Source organism: Heloderma suspectum, chromosome 3, assembly GCF_057233095.1.
Source record: "Heloderma suspectum isolate Gila_16-S chromosome 3, 16-S_ref, whole genome shotgun sequence".
In the NCBI taxonomy this organism is placed as follows: Eukaryota; Metazoa; Chordata; class Lepidosauria; order Squamata; family Helodermatidae; genus Heloderma; species Heloderma suspectum.
The window spans coordinates 211,595,396-211,612,947 of record NC_139460.1 but is presented as its reverse complement, the minus strand read 5'-3'; the positions used below and the strand labels follow the sequence as shown (position 1 = coordinate 211,612,947).

Sequence of the window (17,552 nt, the reverse complement as noted above, 5' to 3'; positions counted from 1 at the left end):
TTTACTTCTTAATCTCCTTAGGTTTTTAAATCTCAGCCATTTATTTGTGTATCTGAACACATTTGCAGAGGTTCCATGTTTGCGAACCCTGCCATATCAGGATTTCCTGTCAAGGAATCTCTGTAAGTGCATTCAGCTGAATGCGCTTACAGAGCCCTTTAAAGACCTTCACACTCAACATGCAAAGGTCTGACTGACAGCCAGGAGCACAGTGATGTTGGAGGCAGGGCTCATGTGCTCACCCCTGTCTCCCTCCACACTTTTGCCCTACATGTGAATGCCTACATAGGGCGACAGAGACTTCACTATCAAGTCAGATTTTTTCCTCCCCTATCAGCCCCCCACCCCATACCTGTTTTTTGTAACACTGTGCCTGCTGAAGGGGATCTGAAGGTCTTGAAAGCTTATATAAGGCTACAGTCTGCATGTTCAGAGTTCCAAGATGAAGCAGGAGAGGAGGGGTCTGCCGTGGTTTTCAGACATTCAAATTAAGCTCTACAGGTTATGTAGTGGTTACAGGTTGGACATGCAGCTGCTTTTTGTAACACCTCGGCTGCAGAAGAGATCTGGGGATCTCAAAAGCTTGCACATTTTTTGTTGATCTTTTGGTTGGCCTAATTGTCAGGATTGCCTTTTGCCCTGCTGAAAACTCCAAGAGCCAAAATCAACACTCAGACAAGAGGCTGCATTTCCAAGGCTTTAATTCCATTTACCCTAATGAGGCATACAGATGCAAATTGCTAGAGACTCATGGACTACAAAGGAAAAGCCTTCAAGGAGTTCAAAGGGGAGTTACAAAAGTTGGTCTCCATTTGGGAAAAGGCAGCAAATTCTCTTAACTTAAGGAGTGGGAGGGGAAACTCTCTCCCTCTCCCATGACACTTCTAGGCGCAGCTGTTGACGCAGAGCAGAGCACCTAAGTTCAGCCCCTACAATTTCCCGCTTGTGCCTGTGTCTGCGCCTTGCATGTAAGAGTTCAGGTTGTCCTTCCCTCGCCTCCCCCTGTTCGCTATCATTCACAGGGAGTGTGAAGGGAGGGCCTCTCTGTCCAGCTGTGCCTCTGAAGCTTGGGAAAGTTCCTCCCCCACGTGTCGCAGCTCTTCCTCAGAATCTGAACTGCTCTGGCACTCTATATGCTCAGAGGTAACCCTGACACTAATAAAGGTATTACACTAATATGGATTTTGGAATTTCTCTTATGGTCAACAGATACCATTGTAGGCTTTTTTTGTGTGTGACTTGGAGAATAAGATTCCTGTTGTGGATGAATCTCTGTACTGTGGGCATTCTGTTTATACTTCTACGAAACAATATGCATTCGATATTTTGGGATAAATATTAAGCTGCTATTGAGTGGAAAACCCCAACCAAGGGGGTATCAGTAAGAGTAGAGCTGGTATAAAGTGGTGCTGGTGGCAGCAGACGACCCATTTTAACATGTAAAAGTTCTAAGTAGGTGATAGATTTCTAAAAGTTGTGTGAAGTCTGCCTATAAATATCTCCTCTTGATATGTCCCCACACAATTCCTACGGTCAGCTGAGGCTGGCCACTTGATAGTACCCTCCATGTGTCAGATACAAATGCAGAAGTTATTTAGAAAGTTACTCTTGCTGCTGGCCACACCCTGGTTTAGGAACTTCCTTCCCTTGGAGAGCTGCCAAATTTGAGCCTGTCAGGCATTTGTATTTGGGTAGATTATTTAGGGGCTGGGGATTCTATCAAATGGATCTCTTTGTATATAGGCTATGAATGTTTATTAAGAGTCTAGGCCATATCCTATGACATGTTTTCTGATTAGGGCGAAGACAGACATATCTTCTAAAGTATGGTGGGTGTTTCTCACCCGGCCAGCCCTACCATTAGGCAGAGCGAGGAAGTCGCCTCAGGTGGCAGATGGTGGGAAGCGGCAGCAAGTTGTTTGTGGAGGGACCTGTGTGCCATGCAGCCTACGATGTGCCCCCCCCCCCCGAGCTAGTGTGCTGCCTTCAGGTGCAGCGGAGGATGCTGTCCTATCCCCAATACTGAGGTAAGATTCTACTGCCAGTCCAGGCAGCTTTTGTACATGGAACTAGAGGGGGCGCCATCTTGCTCTTCGTCTCAGGTAGCAAAATGTCTTGGGCGGGCCCTGTTTGTCACTGCACTTGAAAGCCCTTTCATTTGTATACAAATGAACACATGGATGGGGGTTGTTCAGGATTGCCCTCATGTTTTCATCCCCAGCCTTCATGCTTTTGCATGGAGCCCTACGTGTGCCTGAATGCTCCTCCATGTGTGAACCAGTACTGTGGAAATGTGAGGGTCTCAGATTGTGTATACAGAAGCCTCTGCACATTCTGGCATATGAGCGTAGGGGCCACACAAATGAAAGCATGAAGACTGGGAATGAGACCAGCAGATGTGACTCCAGTCACTCTTCTCCTCTTCCTCGTGTTCATTTGTTAAGACATTAACACCAGAAAAGGACTCAAGGACAGGGTTTGGATGATTGGCGGGGGAGGGGGGAGAAGCCATTGTGGATTCTCTCCCTGCCCCTGCATGCGCCGTGCACATGCTCGTTTTTTTTACATAATTACCCATGCTGCAACACGGGTTGGCATGTTGTGTGAACCCAGCATGTAGTGTGGCAGGGGTGGCTTCGAACCCACCCACCCTTTTCTCTCCCTGTCCCTGCTGTGCCACACTCCAGTTTCTCACAACACGCCAACCCACGTTGCAGTATGGGTAATTATGTAAACAATGGGGGCACTCGCAGCATGCACAGGGGTGGGGGGAGAAGCCACACTGGCTTCATTTCCCCTGCGATCATCCAGACACCCCCACAGTATTTGTTTTCAGGACAGAGAATATGTGTTCATTCAAACAACTTCCATCATACTTAAAGTAAACATCTCTCTTCACTTTTATATTTCCTCATATTATATATTCTAAATGTCTTTTAAAGAAATCTACTGTAGATTCCCCTTTAACTGAAGGAACCAGCTGGCTAATTAAATAAACAGTCATCACCCTGTAGAAATCACACTCCTCTGATAGGTGATAAAGAGCAGCAGTGGCCAGAAACAAAGCCTATTTCTAGGCTGAGTTCTTATCAGTTTACAATTAAAGTTGTAAATGGGCTATTTCTATCTCCCTGCTGTTACAAACTTATTAGAGAACCCACAAGGTTTATGATGAACATTAAATAACTATCTAGAGGTTTGCAGCTTTCACAAATTCCACACAGAAGCCAAGTGTCGTTATAACAGTCAGAGCTAGCTGTCTCTCAGGAAGAGAGGGATCCAATCTTGTGACTCAGTGGTGATAATGGGATGGTTTAATGTTACCACCCATAAAGCATTTTAATGGACTGTTCATCTTTTAGTAGCTCTGTTCATAATAAGTAGGAAACATTGGGCTGGATCCATGATCTGCCTTCCAAGGATGTAAGGGCTCCACTTAGAGAACGTGCCTTTGACCGACTATGGGGAATCTCCCTGCCTTCCTACAACACAGCTCACCACATTCACCTTCCAACTCTCTGTGTACCATTTTCAGAGGATTGGAGGGGCTGCTGAAGAAAGGAGGGAGCGAGGAGGTCTGCTTCCACTATCCCAGTTGCATCTGCTTAAATCTGGATCCAACCCATTGCTTGTACTTATTTGTGTGAAGGTGGAATTTTGTGGACTGTGCAGCATAGTTATATGTTTGTTTACTAAGAAGGTCTCACTTAGGTCTCACTAAGTTCAATGTGGCTTACTTCCAAGTATGTGTGCATAGAACTGCAATGCAACTATATTCTGTGGTGGATTGTGGCCTGTGTGTTGGGAAAACAAAAGGTTTCCAGACAGCAAAAACCAACTAGTATTCTTTAAAAGAGAGAGCGAGAGAGAACAAATCGGGGAGAGTTGTTTTGTAGAAAAATTTGTAGTGGGTTGTATCAAACTATGTCTTCTGGTCCCAGAAAGTTCTTTAATCCAGTGGAGACTTCTGTGAATGAAAGAAGGAGCTAATTTTTGCTGATTCCTCTCCCTTTCTGCAGCTCTGGGTGCTCCCCCCCGCAATCTGCTCCAAAGGATAGTGCGGGGGGCGGCGGTTGCTACAAGAGAAACGGGAAATTTGCAAAAATCACCTCCCCTTTCAGTTCACAGAAGCCTCTGCTGAACCAAAACTTCTTCTGTGAATGGAAAGGCCCAGTTTGAAACAACCCAGTATTGTTATTTGGTTCGTTAACCTCATGCTGAAAAATAAAAATTACTATGTAGCAGGGGATCTCCACAACAACAGGAGGAGAAGCAAATGGAGGATAACCTGGATTTTTCAGAGAATCGGCTTTGGTCCATGCAGGGCTCCATGAACAAGTGCGCCGTACCATTCTAAGTCGCTTCACAGTAATACACTTCCGGGTGGAGTGGGGCTTGGAGTGAACGTCATCAGACTGGCAGGGGCTAATCAACCAATGCGAGAGGCTTCCCCATCCTCCAGTGTGAGAGGCTTCCCCCGCGCCCTGCTCCTCCCTATAGCTAAGCAAACATTAAAGAAACACAGTTGCAGGCTTCTCCCTCCCTTGAAGCTCCTGATGCTGCGAAGGAGCAAAGCTGCTAATTAATTACTTCCAAGAAGCAGACATCAAAGGCATGCAGCTTCAACATAGCACTTCATAACCTTTAGGAGAGTTAACCCTCTGAATACTTGAAGCACCGTGGCTCCAGCCAGCCCCCTTTCTAACTCTCTTTCTCCTTTCCCCTGAAGCTCCCAATGCTGCGAAGGAGTGAAGCTGTGAATTAATTACTTCCAAAAACCAAGGAAGCAAACATCAAAAACACGCAGCTTTGACATAGCTTTAAGGCTCCTAAATGTGTTATTTTGATTCATGGGATCTCGGTAGCTTCGGGAGTGTGCATTTCAGGAACAAGCCTCATTGACCACAATGGGAATTACTTCTGAGTAGATACACATATGTTTGTGCTAGGAAAGACAGGGACAGGAAACACCCCTTGACCTGGGTCACAGTGAAAGGCACACCCCCAGGCAGGGCTAGCATTCCTGAGGTAAATGCGGGGGTTTGGGCACACAGGAACTATAGCATGGAGAACCCAACTTAAGGAAAAGAATCAGACTTTAAGCAGTCTCAGGAAATCTGGTTTTTCCACAGATAGGTCCAGGGTGGGTGCAGGATGGCAGCCCACATGTGTCCTGAACGATCTCCAAACGCAGCCAGCTCACAGCAAATAGCCCATGGAGACACCCCCCAGGATAATAAGGGCCTATAATGACCATTAGACATTCATAATTTCTTTTCCAAGTCCAAATTTGAAAGTTAAAATGAAATGATGTTACTAGATATCCATTGTTATACTTAAAAGCCCCTTGAAGTCTAACTTATTTGCCCCACTTGATGAGTGGTTGGACAGTACTATAATTTGCCAGGTAAAAGGTGGCAGCCCCAGTTTCATTTTGTCTTTTGGTTTGGCGTTCTCCATGTGCCTGATCCCTGCCTGCTCAAAACTCTCTGCCTTCTCAACACAGGGGAGCACATAGATTAGATTGTTTGGAATCCTCCTCATTTTGAGAAATATGCAAGAAGAACCACAAGAAAATACTCTCTTTGATCCACTAATGTAATGAGAAAGAACCTGCATTTACAGTCCAGGCATCATAGTTTCTCCAACTCCTTGGTGTTTCGTGGTGTTGCCCACTGAACAACAGAGCACTGACAACTGCCTCAGCATTATCATACATACTGTTAGATAAAAAGGACGCCATAAGTAGCCAGTGATTCGAATACGTATGCATGTCACGTGACCAATGAGTCAGCTTAAGCTGAGAGTATGCATAGAGAGCTGATGGAAAAGTACTGAGCCGTTATGGGTGGGTATAAAAAGGTTGGGCGCGCCACGCCCTGTGTCCAGACTGCTCTGTACCCATTTTGCAAAACGATCAATAAAACTTTGTTGGCTCCACTGTCGCCTGCCTGGCCTCTCATTTGACCAGAAGCAAGAACTTTTTCTAACAATTTGGTGCCATGACTCGGATCGTGCCTTCTGGGGTGCATCCTCGTGCGTTGAGCACGAAGTGGAAGAAGTGGGACCCGTCTTACAAAAGGCGGATAGCCCAGAGAGTAGAGGGGAAAAGGGAGGTTCCACCTATAATTTGTGGAAGGATCCCCAACCACCAACCAAGCTGACGCTCCCCATAAGAGAAGTCCCGGATCCCACTGCTCAACATCCCCAAGGGACTATGTTTATATATGTCCCTTTTATGACATCTGACTTGTACAATTGGAAGCAATTCAACCCTCGTTTTGATGAGGATCCCGGACCGCTCCTATCTTTAATAGAAAACGTGAGACTCACTCACAACCCCACTTGAGACGATACCCAAATGTTATTGAATACTTGCTTTCTCAGCCAGAAGCCCACTATTCTTGCCGGGGCGCGTGCCAAGCTTAGGGAGGAACGCCCCCAAGCGGCTGAAGATGAAATAGTAGCGGTGTTGCCTCTAGGATGGCCCGATTGGGGAGTAACCACCGCTGCACAAAGGCAATGGCACGCCGAGTACTTTTGGCTCATTTTAACGGGCATGAGACAAGCTGCGTGAAAGGCCCCCAATTTACAAAAGGTTTTAACATTAAAACAAGATAAGAACGAATTGCCCGCAGCCTTCCTTCAGAGATTTAGGGAAGCCTTTGGGAAATATACAGACATCAACCTGAGTGACCCCAATAATTTGAGAATTCTCATGGCTCAGTTCATGGGTAATAGTTGCCAAGACATTAGAAAGAAATTGCAAAAAGTCGAAGGAGGGCTGGCAGCAGACCTGGGGGTGTTAGTGGAAGTGGCCCAAAAGGTATATGAGAGATGTGAAGAAGAAGAAGAAGAGAAAGTGTGTGAAAAGTGGCAGGCAAAGCTTATTGCAGCTGTGTTTAAAGGAGAAGAAGAGAAGAAAGAGGAGGGGAGGAGAGGGAAAGGAAGGAGAAAGGGGCCTCCCCTCAGGAAGGACCAGTGTGCCTTCTGCAAGAAAACTGGACATTGGAAACGTGAATGTGAAGCGTTAAAACGAAAAGAGAGGGATGATGCTGAGGGAGGAGCCCAAGGAGTGCTCCATGTTAGGGAAGACTAGGACAGACCGGGGCCTGGCCCCCTCCTGGCCATAACAGAGGCTAGAAGGGACCCCATGGTCAAAATTAAGGTTGGGGGCTGCCCTGTCCATCCTTCCTCTTACTCCAGCCACCAGGAGGAACAGGAGGGACTACCACCATAATGGGCATTGAAGGGAGAGCCGCCCGGGTGCCCTTGTCCCGACCACTCCTCACTAAGGTTGGAAACACCCATTTAGAGCATGTGTTTATCTGTACCCCCTCTTGTCCGGTGGCATTATTAGGGAGGGACATATTGGCTAAACTCCAACTCGAAATTGCATTTACCCCAGATGGAAAAATGGAGGTGTGGCTCCCCAAACAGCAAAGTAGTAATTATCAGATGGCACTCTTACATGCCATGCCGGAACCCCATGCAGAGGAGAGGGAAGAATGGAAACGGATAGAAAACCGAGTTAATCCCCTGGTTTGGGCTGGAAAAGGAGGGGCGGCCCGTGCCAAGACAGCCGCACCCTACAGAGTACCTCTTAAACCAGGAGCCAGGCCAGTTCATGTGAAGCAGTACCCCCTCTCACAACAGGGAAAAATGGGACTACAGCCAGTAATATCAAGACTGCAAAAAGAGGGACGCCTAATCAAGATAATGTCCCCTTACAACACCCCCATCCTCGCAGTACCCAAAGGGGAAGGGAAAGGATATCGACTTGTGCAAGACCTCTGCCTCCTTAACCAGCAGATAGAAGCCCCCTATCCTGTGGTGCCAAACCCACACACTTTCTTGACAAAAATTCCAGAAAGCCATAAGTGGTTTACCGTCATAGACCTGAAGGATGCTTTCTTCAGTATCCCACTACATCCAGACTCGAGGCTGTTATTTGCCTTCTAGTGGGAGGACCCAAAAGATGAGGCGAAGGTTCAATTAACATGGACAGTGATTCCCCAGGGACTTAACCTATCGCCTGTTGTCTTTGGCCAACTGCTTCAGAAAGATTTAGGGCCATGGGTCCACCAACACCCTGAGATAAATCTCTTGCAGTATTGTGATGACCTCCTGATTTCATCCCATACCAAGAATGAATGTTTAGAAGGGTCGATCTCCCTTCTAAATCATCTGGCCGAAGGGGGCTACAAGGTGTCCAGAGACAAAGTGCAGCTAGTCCAGCAAGTTGTGAAGTTTCTCGGATATCAACTAATGAAGGGAACACGAAGCTTGAGCCAAGACAGGGTCGAGGTTATCTGCACTTGTCCCGTTCCCTCCTCTCCTCGTGAACTACGGGCCTACCTGGGACTGACTGGGTTCTGTCGATTATGGATCGCAGAGTATGGAGAAATAGCACGATCATTATATGAGGCGCTGCAAAAAGACAAACTAAAGGAGTGGAGTTGGACCAAAGAGATGAATAAGGCTTTTCTCAGTCTCAAAGCTGCCCTTGTAAATCCACCGGCTCTGGCTATACCGAACCCCAACCGACCCTTTAGGCTCTATGTACACGAAAATAAGGGGATAGCTTCAGGGGTTCTCTGCCAGAAAAAAGGGCCGGCCTGGAGGCCCATGGGATACTATTCCAAGGTCCTAGACGTTGTAGCAAGGGGCTGGCCAAGCTGCCTTAGAGCTGTGGTGGCCACAGCCTTAATCAACACAGAGGCAGAGAAGATGACGATGGGAGGACTCACTGAAATTTGGGTCCCCACAGTGTGCCGCAGATCCTGGGATCCGGAGGAGGAAGCAAATTACTCAACCCTGCCAGGCACTCCAGATATGAGATAAGCCTACTCCTGAATGAGAACCTCACTTTTAAAGCTTGTTCCAGCTTTAACATTGCCGCACTACTACCAGTACTCCAGGGCCCAAATAAGCCCGGACCACCCGATCATGATTGCCTTGAGATACTGGACTTAGATACAAAAGGCCGACCTGACCTAGAGGACGAGCCAATTGAAGGGGCTGAGGATTTGTTTGCCGATGGGTCCAGTTACATGCTAGACGGAAAGCGGTACACAGGGGCGGCAGTTGTTACTCAAGACAAGAGCATACATGAAGAACGGCTACTGCCACATTTCTCCGCCCAATCCACCGAATTGGTGGCCCTAACGAGAGCGCTTCAAGCTGGAAAAGGAAAGCGAGTTAATATCTACACTGATAGCAAAAACGCCTTTGCCATCGTACATGCCCATGGGCAGTTATGGAAGGAAAGAGGCTTCCTCATGGCTAACGGGTCCCCGGTGGCCAACGGTGGCCTAATAGTAGATCTCCTTGATGCACTTCAATTGCCCCTGCAAGTAGCCGTCATCCACGTCCAAGCCCACAGACAAGAGAAGGAGGACAAATGGAGGAGGGGTAATCAAAAAGCAGATGAGGCGGCGAAGAGAGCAGCCCGAGAGGGAGCTCTAGGGGTGTTTCTAGTCCTACCGGGGCAGGAGGACCCACCTACATATTCCTCCTCTGAGCTGCAGATGGCGCGAGAACATAGAGTACATCTTTGGGCCGATGGGTGGATCCAGATGACAGATGAAAGGTTACTCCTACCACAGACCCTGCAGAAGGCCGTCTTAGAGCAGGTGCATCACTCCCTCGGACATCCAGGAGCCTCAGCCATGATTGAGTACTGTAAAAGACTGTTTGTTTCCCCAGGTTTGACAGTCCGCGCCCAACGGCTAGCATCAACTTGTGAAATCTGCCAGAAAACTAACCCTGCAAAACCGCCTCCTCTGCCCAAAGGGGGGAGGCCTTGGGCATATTATCCCTTCCAAAGGGTCCAGATTGATTTTTGCTGAAATGCTACCTTGCAGGGGTTACAGATATCTGCTTGTCATTGTGTGTCAAATTGCAGGATGGATAGAGGCATTCCCATGTAAAAATTGCCAGGCAAAAACTGTAGTCTCCAAATTATTGCAGGAGGTAATACCACGGTTTTCTTTGCCCAAAACTATTGAGTCAGACCAGGGTTCGCACTTCACTTCCACTGTTACCCAAGGACTGGCCCAAGCCTTGGGGATAGATTGGCATCTCCATTGCCCCTGGAGACCCCAGGTGAGTGGCCAAGTTGAAAGGGTCAACCGTAGCCTCAAAGAGACTTTAACTAAGCTCCAGAGAGGAGTTAAGCTCACGTGGGTTGAAGCTCTGCCCGTCGCCCTGACACAAGTTTGAAGAATGCCCAGAAAGGGGATAAAACTTTCTCCCTTTGAATTAATGTTTGGGTTCCCCCCCCCCCCGGGTGCATTGCGGGAGAAGGGAAGAGGTTAAATGGGAACTAGGGGATCAGATGTTGAGGGGGCAATTAACTACTCTGCAGTCTGTTCTCTCGCAGCTACAAGCTTACTCTGTGCCATTCCAGAGGCTACTGTTTGATGCACCAATCCACCGATTCCAACCAGGGGATGAGGTGCTGCTGAAAAAGTGGAATAAAGAAGCTCTAAAGGAGGGGTGAGAGGGGCCTTACTTAGTGGGACCTACTAGTCATTCATGTGTAAAACTTGTAGGATCAAGTAAGTAGACCCACTGCAGTCGGATAAAACCTTTCCGGAGGCCCCTGTCTACTCCTGTTACTTGGAAAGAACAGGGGTACACGGGCAGAAACAACAGCCCTCTGCTCCCTGGCACTCACCTGGAAGCTGCCAGGGACACAGGCGAAGAGACCACCCAGGAGCCACAATCGCCTGTAATTTACAAATTCCAACACTTGGGGAAAGCCAAGGTGCGACTCAGCTGAGCCTGAGATTCATGGGGGGGGGGGGGTTGCGGAATGGCTGCGGGTCCTAGCATTGCTTACCAATGAAGTAATGGGATAAAAGCAATCTTGTTGCCAAGAAGGGGGAAAAATAGTCTTCAGAACTTCTCTAGGGACAGAATACTATAAATTCATGAAGTCTGTCACTTGCTTAGGAAAAAAGGTTTTTGAGGTACAATTGACCAAACCCGACACCAATTACACTGGTGGTCGGAAAAGCCAATTATCACTAGGGGCCAAAGTTTGCCTCACCAAGGGAGGGCAGTGGGGATTAGATAAGTGGAGTCCACCGCGGGTCCATCAGATGATCAAGCAAGTTGTGCAGCAAGCCGGGTTAGCCACAAAAGCCCCATGTCTGCTGCCCCTAATACAGGTCCCAGAGATAGAAGATCGCCCCTGGAAAGTCCGGCTTGGGGTTCAAATGACCAGAGATACTGACAATGTATGGTTAGAGTGGGTAAAGTACACCGCCAAATCCTTGAACAAATCTGATTGTTTCGTGTGCGCAGCTGGGATACTACACAGCCGAAACAACCAGATAAGCACTCGGACCGCCAAAACCAAGCTGTGAGACATAAGTAAAACCTTAAAGGGGGGAGTGTTAGATAAAAAGGACACCATAAGTAGCTAGTGACTCGGATACGTAGGCATGCCACGTGACCAATGAGTCAGCTTAAGCCGAGAGTATGCGTAGAGAGCTGATGGAAAAGTATAAAAAGGTATTAAAAGGTTGGGCGCGCCACGCCCTGTGTCCAGACTGCTCTGTACCCGTTTTGCAAAATGATCAATAAAACTTTGTTGGCTCCACTGTCGCCTGCCTGGCCTCTCATTTGACCAGAAGCAAGAACTTTTTCTAACAATACCATCCAGTGTTTAGAGAGGATATACAAGTTATCACCACTCACCAGTTTGCCACTGCTCAGGATGAACTGAGGAACAAGATGTTGGTTGGCTAATATGCTGTCCTGGCTTTGGAGACACAAAATAGGTAGAAACAGGGAACAGCATTTGATTATTTTGATCATGACTTAAGTTATGGCTTCATTTATTATTCCGTTCTTCCACAAGAATGATAGAGCAACTATTTAACTAGCCCAGAAAGGCTTATCTTCCCATGGATAAAGGGTGCTCTTTTTTTCATTACCAAACAGGTTCACTGGGAAACGTCCCACTGATTTCTATTCCAATAAGAGACTGCTTGGGGAGGGGCGCAGATCTAGAACAAAACCTGTCCGGCCCCTCCCCTCTTGAGTGGCACAAAGGTCTGCCCAACGGCAGCCTGTGATGCCTCTTCACCTTGCTCCCCCCGCCCCGCCGCCGCCATGGCCAGGCAAGCTGGACGTGGGGGTAGGGCATTTCCAGTAAGAAAATGATCCCGGGGAAGCCTCAGAATAGAACCACACAATATTCTGGTTTTTGGAGGTGATTCCAGGGGCTGAAATGATTTCCATAATAAGCTGCCTTATGCCTGTTTTGTTTTTAAATGAATTAAGGGTAGGTAACTTGTGGCCCTCCAGATGTTTTACTACAACTCCCATCATGCCTCACCATTGGCTACTCTGGCTAGGGCTGTTGGGAGTTGCAGGCCACAACTACTGGAAGGCTGCATGTTGCCCACCCCTGAGTTAAAGGACACTTCTGGGAAACCTCTTCTTTCACAACTGGGTTAAAAAAAAAGAAAGATATTCAATGGCTACCCTTTGAAATCTTCAGTGTTTCTTACATGGATACAGAAGAGATACTGTTTGTGGATAGAGCTCCCTCTTCTTGTATTTCATTGGCCCATCATCAGCAGTCTCAACAGTTTTCCTACACTTTGCCTCCTAATAAAGGAATATTTTGAGATTTCTTTTCTTCCTGCAGATGTCAGTATTTTGGCCTTTTGCCACATTCTGCCCCACCCCCCTAGCCAAGTGCTGATCCACGGGCCATACTTCCATTCATTCTCATCTAGCCCCTCTGTCACTGTTTATTCCAAAATGAGTATTTTAGCTTCCAATAAATATTCTGATAGGGGAGGGGATGTCTCAGAGAAACCTCAGTCTGCAGGGAAAAAAGGGCAGGTTGTACTTCCATTTTTTTTCTTAGGGCTATCATAATTTTTAATTGAGTAGTTACCTGTCTTTAAGCAAACTGATTACATTTAAATAGATTTGCACTTTACCCAAAGCTCTAGATAGGTACCCATTTGAGATAGTAAAAGTGCAATCCTATACATGTATACTCAGAAGTAACTCCCAATGAGTTCAGTGGGTTTTACTCCCAGGTAAGTGGCTATAGGATTGTAGCCTGAAAGAGGTGTGACATAATTTTAAATTTGTATTTTAAATCTCTGTATTGCTGGTAGGTTTTATTCTGGTTGTATTGTTATATTGTGGTTTTAATGTTTTTATATTTTATATTGTTTTACTGTGTGCTTTTTGGTTTTAATTTTTGTGAACTGCCCAGGGAGGTTCCCCTATTGGGTGGTATAGAAATAAATAAATAAATAAATACATTCCTATTAAATAAATGAAGGCTACTACTTATTGCTGAAAGAAAGAAAGAAAATTTCATATTGTTGTAGTCACACACCAGAACCGTAATACTCTAAACAAATAAAAATAACAAATAAAAACCTGTGCCCTCAACTCTCACCTCCACCCATTAATCAATTAAAGCCGTACAGTGCAGTCCATTACAGGTCTACTCAGAAGTAAGCCCCAGTGCATTTAGTGGGGCTTAATCCCAGGTATGTGCGTATAGGATTGCAGACTGAAGGAGGTGTGGCATAACTTTCAGTTTAATAAATGAAGGCTACTACTCATTGGAAGGAAGGCCATTTCATATGGTTGTTCCCCACACACCAAAATAATAGCAGTCTAAAGAAATAAAAAAGTGTGCCATCAACACTCACCCCCTCCCATTAGGGCACAATCCTATGCATGTTCTGATATGGGGGGGGGGGGAATCCTACAACTCCTAACATTCCCCAGCATTCCATGCTGGCTTGGGAATGTTGGGAGTTGTAGGAGTTTTTTTCTGTCTAAACATGCATAGGATTGTGCCCTGAATCAGTTAAATCTTTCCTATACAACATGCCTACTCAGAAGTAAGCCCCAATAAGGTCAATGGGATTTACTCCCAGGTAAATGTGCATAGGATTGCAGCATTAGTTGAGTAAGTGACTACTTAAAGTTTAGCCAGTTAAAGTTTGCTGCCCTAATTTTTTAGACACATTTCTCCCTCCCCACCACCAATACTGTTCCTCTTCACGGTGGATGCAATGCTAGTAGGCTTTGAACAACCACCATCATTACCACTCATTACTAGACATACACCTCTCTGTTAAAATGAAATGCCTCTTCTCACTGCCCACCCCATGAATTCTCAGGCAGGAAAAACAACAACTTCCTTTCTCACTGCTTTCAGAGCTTTCTGCTTTAATTGTAATATCCTCCCCAGCTCCATCCCACAACACTTTGCTCAATGTGTTTACGTTTAAATAATCCATGGTGGAAATTTGAATAGAAGCCAGCGCAGCTCACCGTGAAGTGGCGTGACCGGCCTGTGTGTGAGCGGGTCCCAGTTCTTTCCTCTCCGATGCCTCTTTGCTCTCCTTGCTGCAGGCTGCCTGCCTCCCTGCATGCAGCCTTGACAAAGTAGTGAGAAGGCTAATTTTAGGGTACTTCATCATAGTGCCATGGAAAGACATGGTGTCATTTCAAAACCAGCAGCATGTGGCACTGCTTTGAGCAGCTATTTTTCTGAGCAGAGGAGGAGAATTGTGCTCACACTTTGATCTAAGGTAGGGCAGCCCTTGGTACTTCATGGGAATGCACCTTAATGTAGCATTTGCACATCATAAGGACAAATAGCCAAGAAATAATTATGGAGACAGATATTTGGAGCAAATGCCCCGACTCCAATCCTTACAGTGATTTCATGTCCAGTTCCTTTAGGGCTGGCCCTATCTTTAGGTAGAGCGAGGCAGCTGCCTCAGGTGACAGATATTAGGAGGCAGTAGCAGGATGTTGGAGGAGAGAGGTGTGTGGTACGTGGCCTGTCCTGTGCCCCCTAAGTTAGCCTGCTGCCTTCAGGTGCAGTGGAGAATGCTGTCCCATCCCCCAGTATTGAAGTAAGATTTATATGTCAGCCCAGTCTACTTTTGAGCATGGAGTGGGGGAGGGCACCATCTTGTTCTTCACTTCAGACAGCGAAATGTTTTGGGTCAGCCCTTTATCCCATATCCATCACAAGCATATTGTCCTTACCTTCATAACCTTCCATGGTACAGTACCTCACATATCTCTCTGATCTGTATCTGATACATACTTGCTCTGACCTTTGCTCCTCCAACAACTCTAGCACCTTCTGCTGTCTAAAGATCTTGTGCTCCCTTAAATGACCCTGTCCCTGACCATTCTCCCTTGCTGCCCCTCATGCCTGAAACATCTACCCAAAAGGTCTATGCGGTGCGACCTTTCTTTCTTCAAATGCTTTCTCAAAACCTAACTTTTCTGTTAAGACTTTAACTTAACCATTTAGTCCTTGGTGCAAGCAGAAACTAAGCGTGAGTAGATAAAATTGCAATGTGGCATATTCTTCCCCTGTTGCCTCTGTCTTTTTCCTTCTCCCCAATCCTATTGTTTCCAGGCCCAGTTTACAGTGCTGGTTTTAGCCTTTAATGCCCTAAATCGTTTGGGGACTGGTTATCTGAAAGGCCACCTGCACCCATGAGTCTGCCACATCAATGTCAGAGGCCCTGCTCTCTGACCCCTCATTAAAACATAGTAGATGGATAAGTACCAGAAGTAGGGTTTTGTCTGTGGTGGCACCACATATGATGGAATTCACTCCCCCTAGAAATTCATGTGGCTCCATCATCGTCATCATCATCATCATTATTATTATTATTAGCAGCCTTTAAGGAGTTTTTAATTTCAATTTGCATTTTATTAATTGCTTTTCCTAGGATTGATTTGCACTGTTTATTTTAAGAAAGGTATGCATTTTTAATTATTGAGGATTTTATGTATTATTATGCTTTTTTTTAAAATTGTAAACTGACTTGTGAGGGTTTTTATGTTCTGAAAGGTGTTTAGAAATCTTTTAATAAATACATAAGATTGTAAGCCCATCTATAAAAAGCGTAAGACGGGCATATCAATGATAATACAGAAATAGCAATAGCCACTGTATTAAACATGATCCAGTATCAGTTTAGCCTGAAAGGAGCACACTGTCTTAAGAGCACAGGTGGCCCAAGATGGCAGAAGTGCTTTTCTCTTGGGCCCTATCCTTGCCCTATGTTCTGTTCCCCTATCAATTGTCCAATGCTGCATGGGACAGCTGATGATCGAAGGCACAACCATATTATCTCCCACCCATTCCAGGAGATTGCACTTCCTTCTGTCAGTAATTGACCAGACAAACAGACGGAATTTGACCTCTAGACTGGTGGAAATAATCATGATGGAATGGGTGAATGGAAACAGGTACATGTTTGCTCAGGCAGGAGTATGAGACATGGAAACGATGCAGAAGATCTTAGGAGTCTTGGCAACTGTTCTCCCATCTGACTCTTCCAAAATGGGGAAGACAAATGCACTTTTCCTGTCTGCTTCCTTCTACATGGTTTTGAAATGCAAACATCAAAGGTTGATGAGGAAGCAGCCTTCTCAAACAGTTGGGACAGTGGTGTCCTCTTCAGCTCAGCTGAAAGATCAGCTGCCAGTTTGTTCCTCCCTGCCCTGAACTGTATCCATTCAAGCTGGTCCTTACAAAGCCTATAGTCCTGTCTAGGTGTTCAGCCTGAACGCTTGATGGTACAAAGTGTGTAAGGAGCTGGGGGCACACATGCTGGCCCTGCTCCAACATCTCACATTCCCCACCCCTGCTCCCTCCGTTCCTGTACTTTGTGCGTTTAGCATGTTCAGTTGAACTTCAGTTGAACTTCAGTTGAACATGTTCAGTTGAACTTCTTTAGAATTTCCCTTCAGACTTTTGCACTGAATGTGCGAAGGTCAGGAGTGGGAGGGTTGGAGCTGGCACGCTCAGGAATGTTGGGGTGGGACCACTGCACATCCCCACATCCCCATACACACTTTGTGCCTCACATGTTCAGGCTGAATGTCTGAATAGGGATAATGTAACTTTAAGAATTGATATCTGGTGGCCAAACTAGATGCGGCACTCAACACATCATTATACACCATGTTTGTGTTTTTTTAAAAAATTAATAGCAAGTGTACTTGAGAGAGAGAGAGAGAGAGAGAACTGCAGTGCAGAGGGAGGGGAGGTTTAACTCTTTTCTGTTGTACTGACAAAAATTGCTCCCCCCCAAGCTGCAGTTCTCATTGGTGCCAATGAGAGGATTTTATTCCCTGGGGCCAATTGTAGCTGGAAAGGGTGTTCTTCACTGGAACTTTTTTTCGGGGGGAGGATTAAATTTCCCTCCCCACACACTTGCTATTAATTTTTATTAGTTTTTTCACCACCACCTCATCACACCTGTTATTCAGTTAAAAACAAAAACAAAACTTAGACATGTTTGGAAATGACAAGTTTAGCAATATGTCTAGCTTGGCCCTTAGTTTGCTTGTTTACCTCTTCTCACCCCATCCTCTTTTCTTTTTCTGTCATGCCTTTTAGATTAAGTCTGCAGACAAGGACTATCTTGTTTTTAATCTCTATACAAGGCTTCGGAACTTTAGATACACTTATTTATTTTATTATTTATTTACAAAATTTATATACTGCTCCACAT

At 46.0% G+C, this 17,552-nt stretch overlaps 1 protein-coding gene across 1 annotated transcript in view; it reads right to left on the bottom strand.

Annotated features, from left to right (window-relative positions):
- The window catches only part of MYPN (myopalladin), a 126,868-nt gene extending 112,388 nt beyond the window's left edge, over positions 1–14,480 (bottom strand). Inside the window, exon 1 of the mRNA XM_084841889.1 lies at positions 14,332–14,480. Within this exon, the coding sequence (XP_084698015.1) occupies positions 14,332–14,480 (149 nt within the window). The remainder of the gene's footprint in view (positions 1–14,331) is intronic.
- Positions 14,481–17,552: the final 3,072 nt, after the last annotated feature.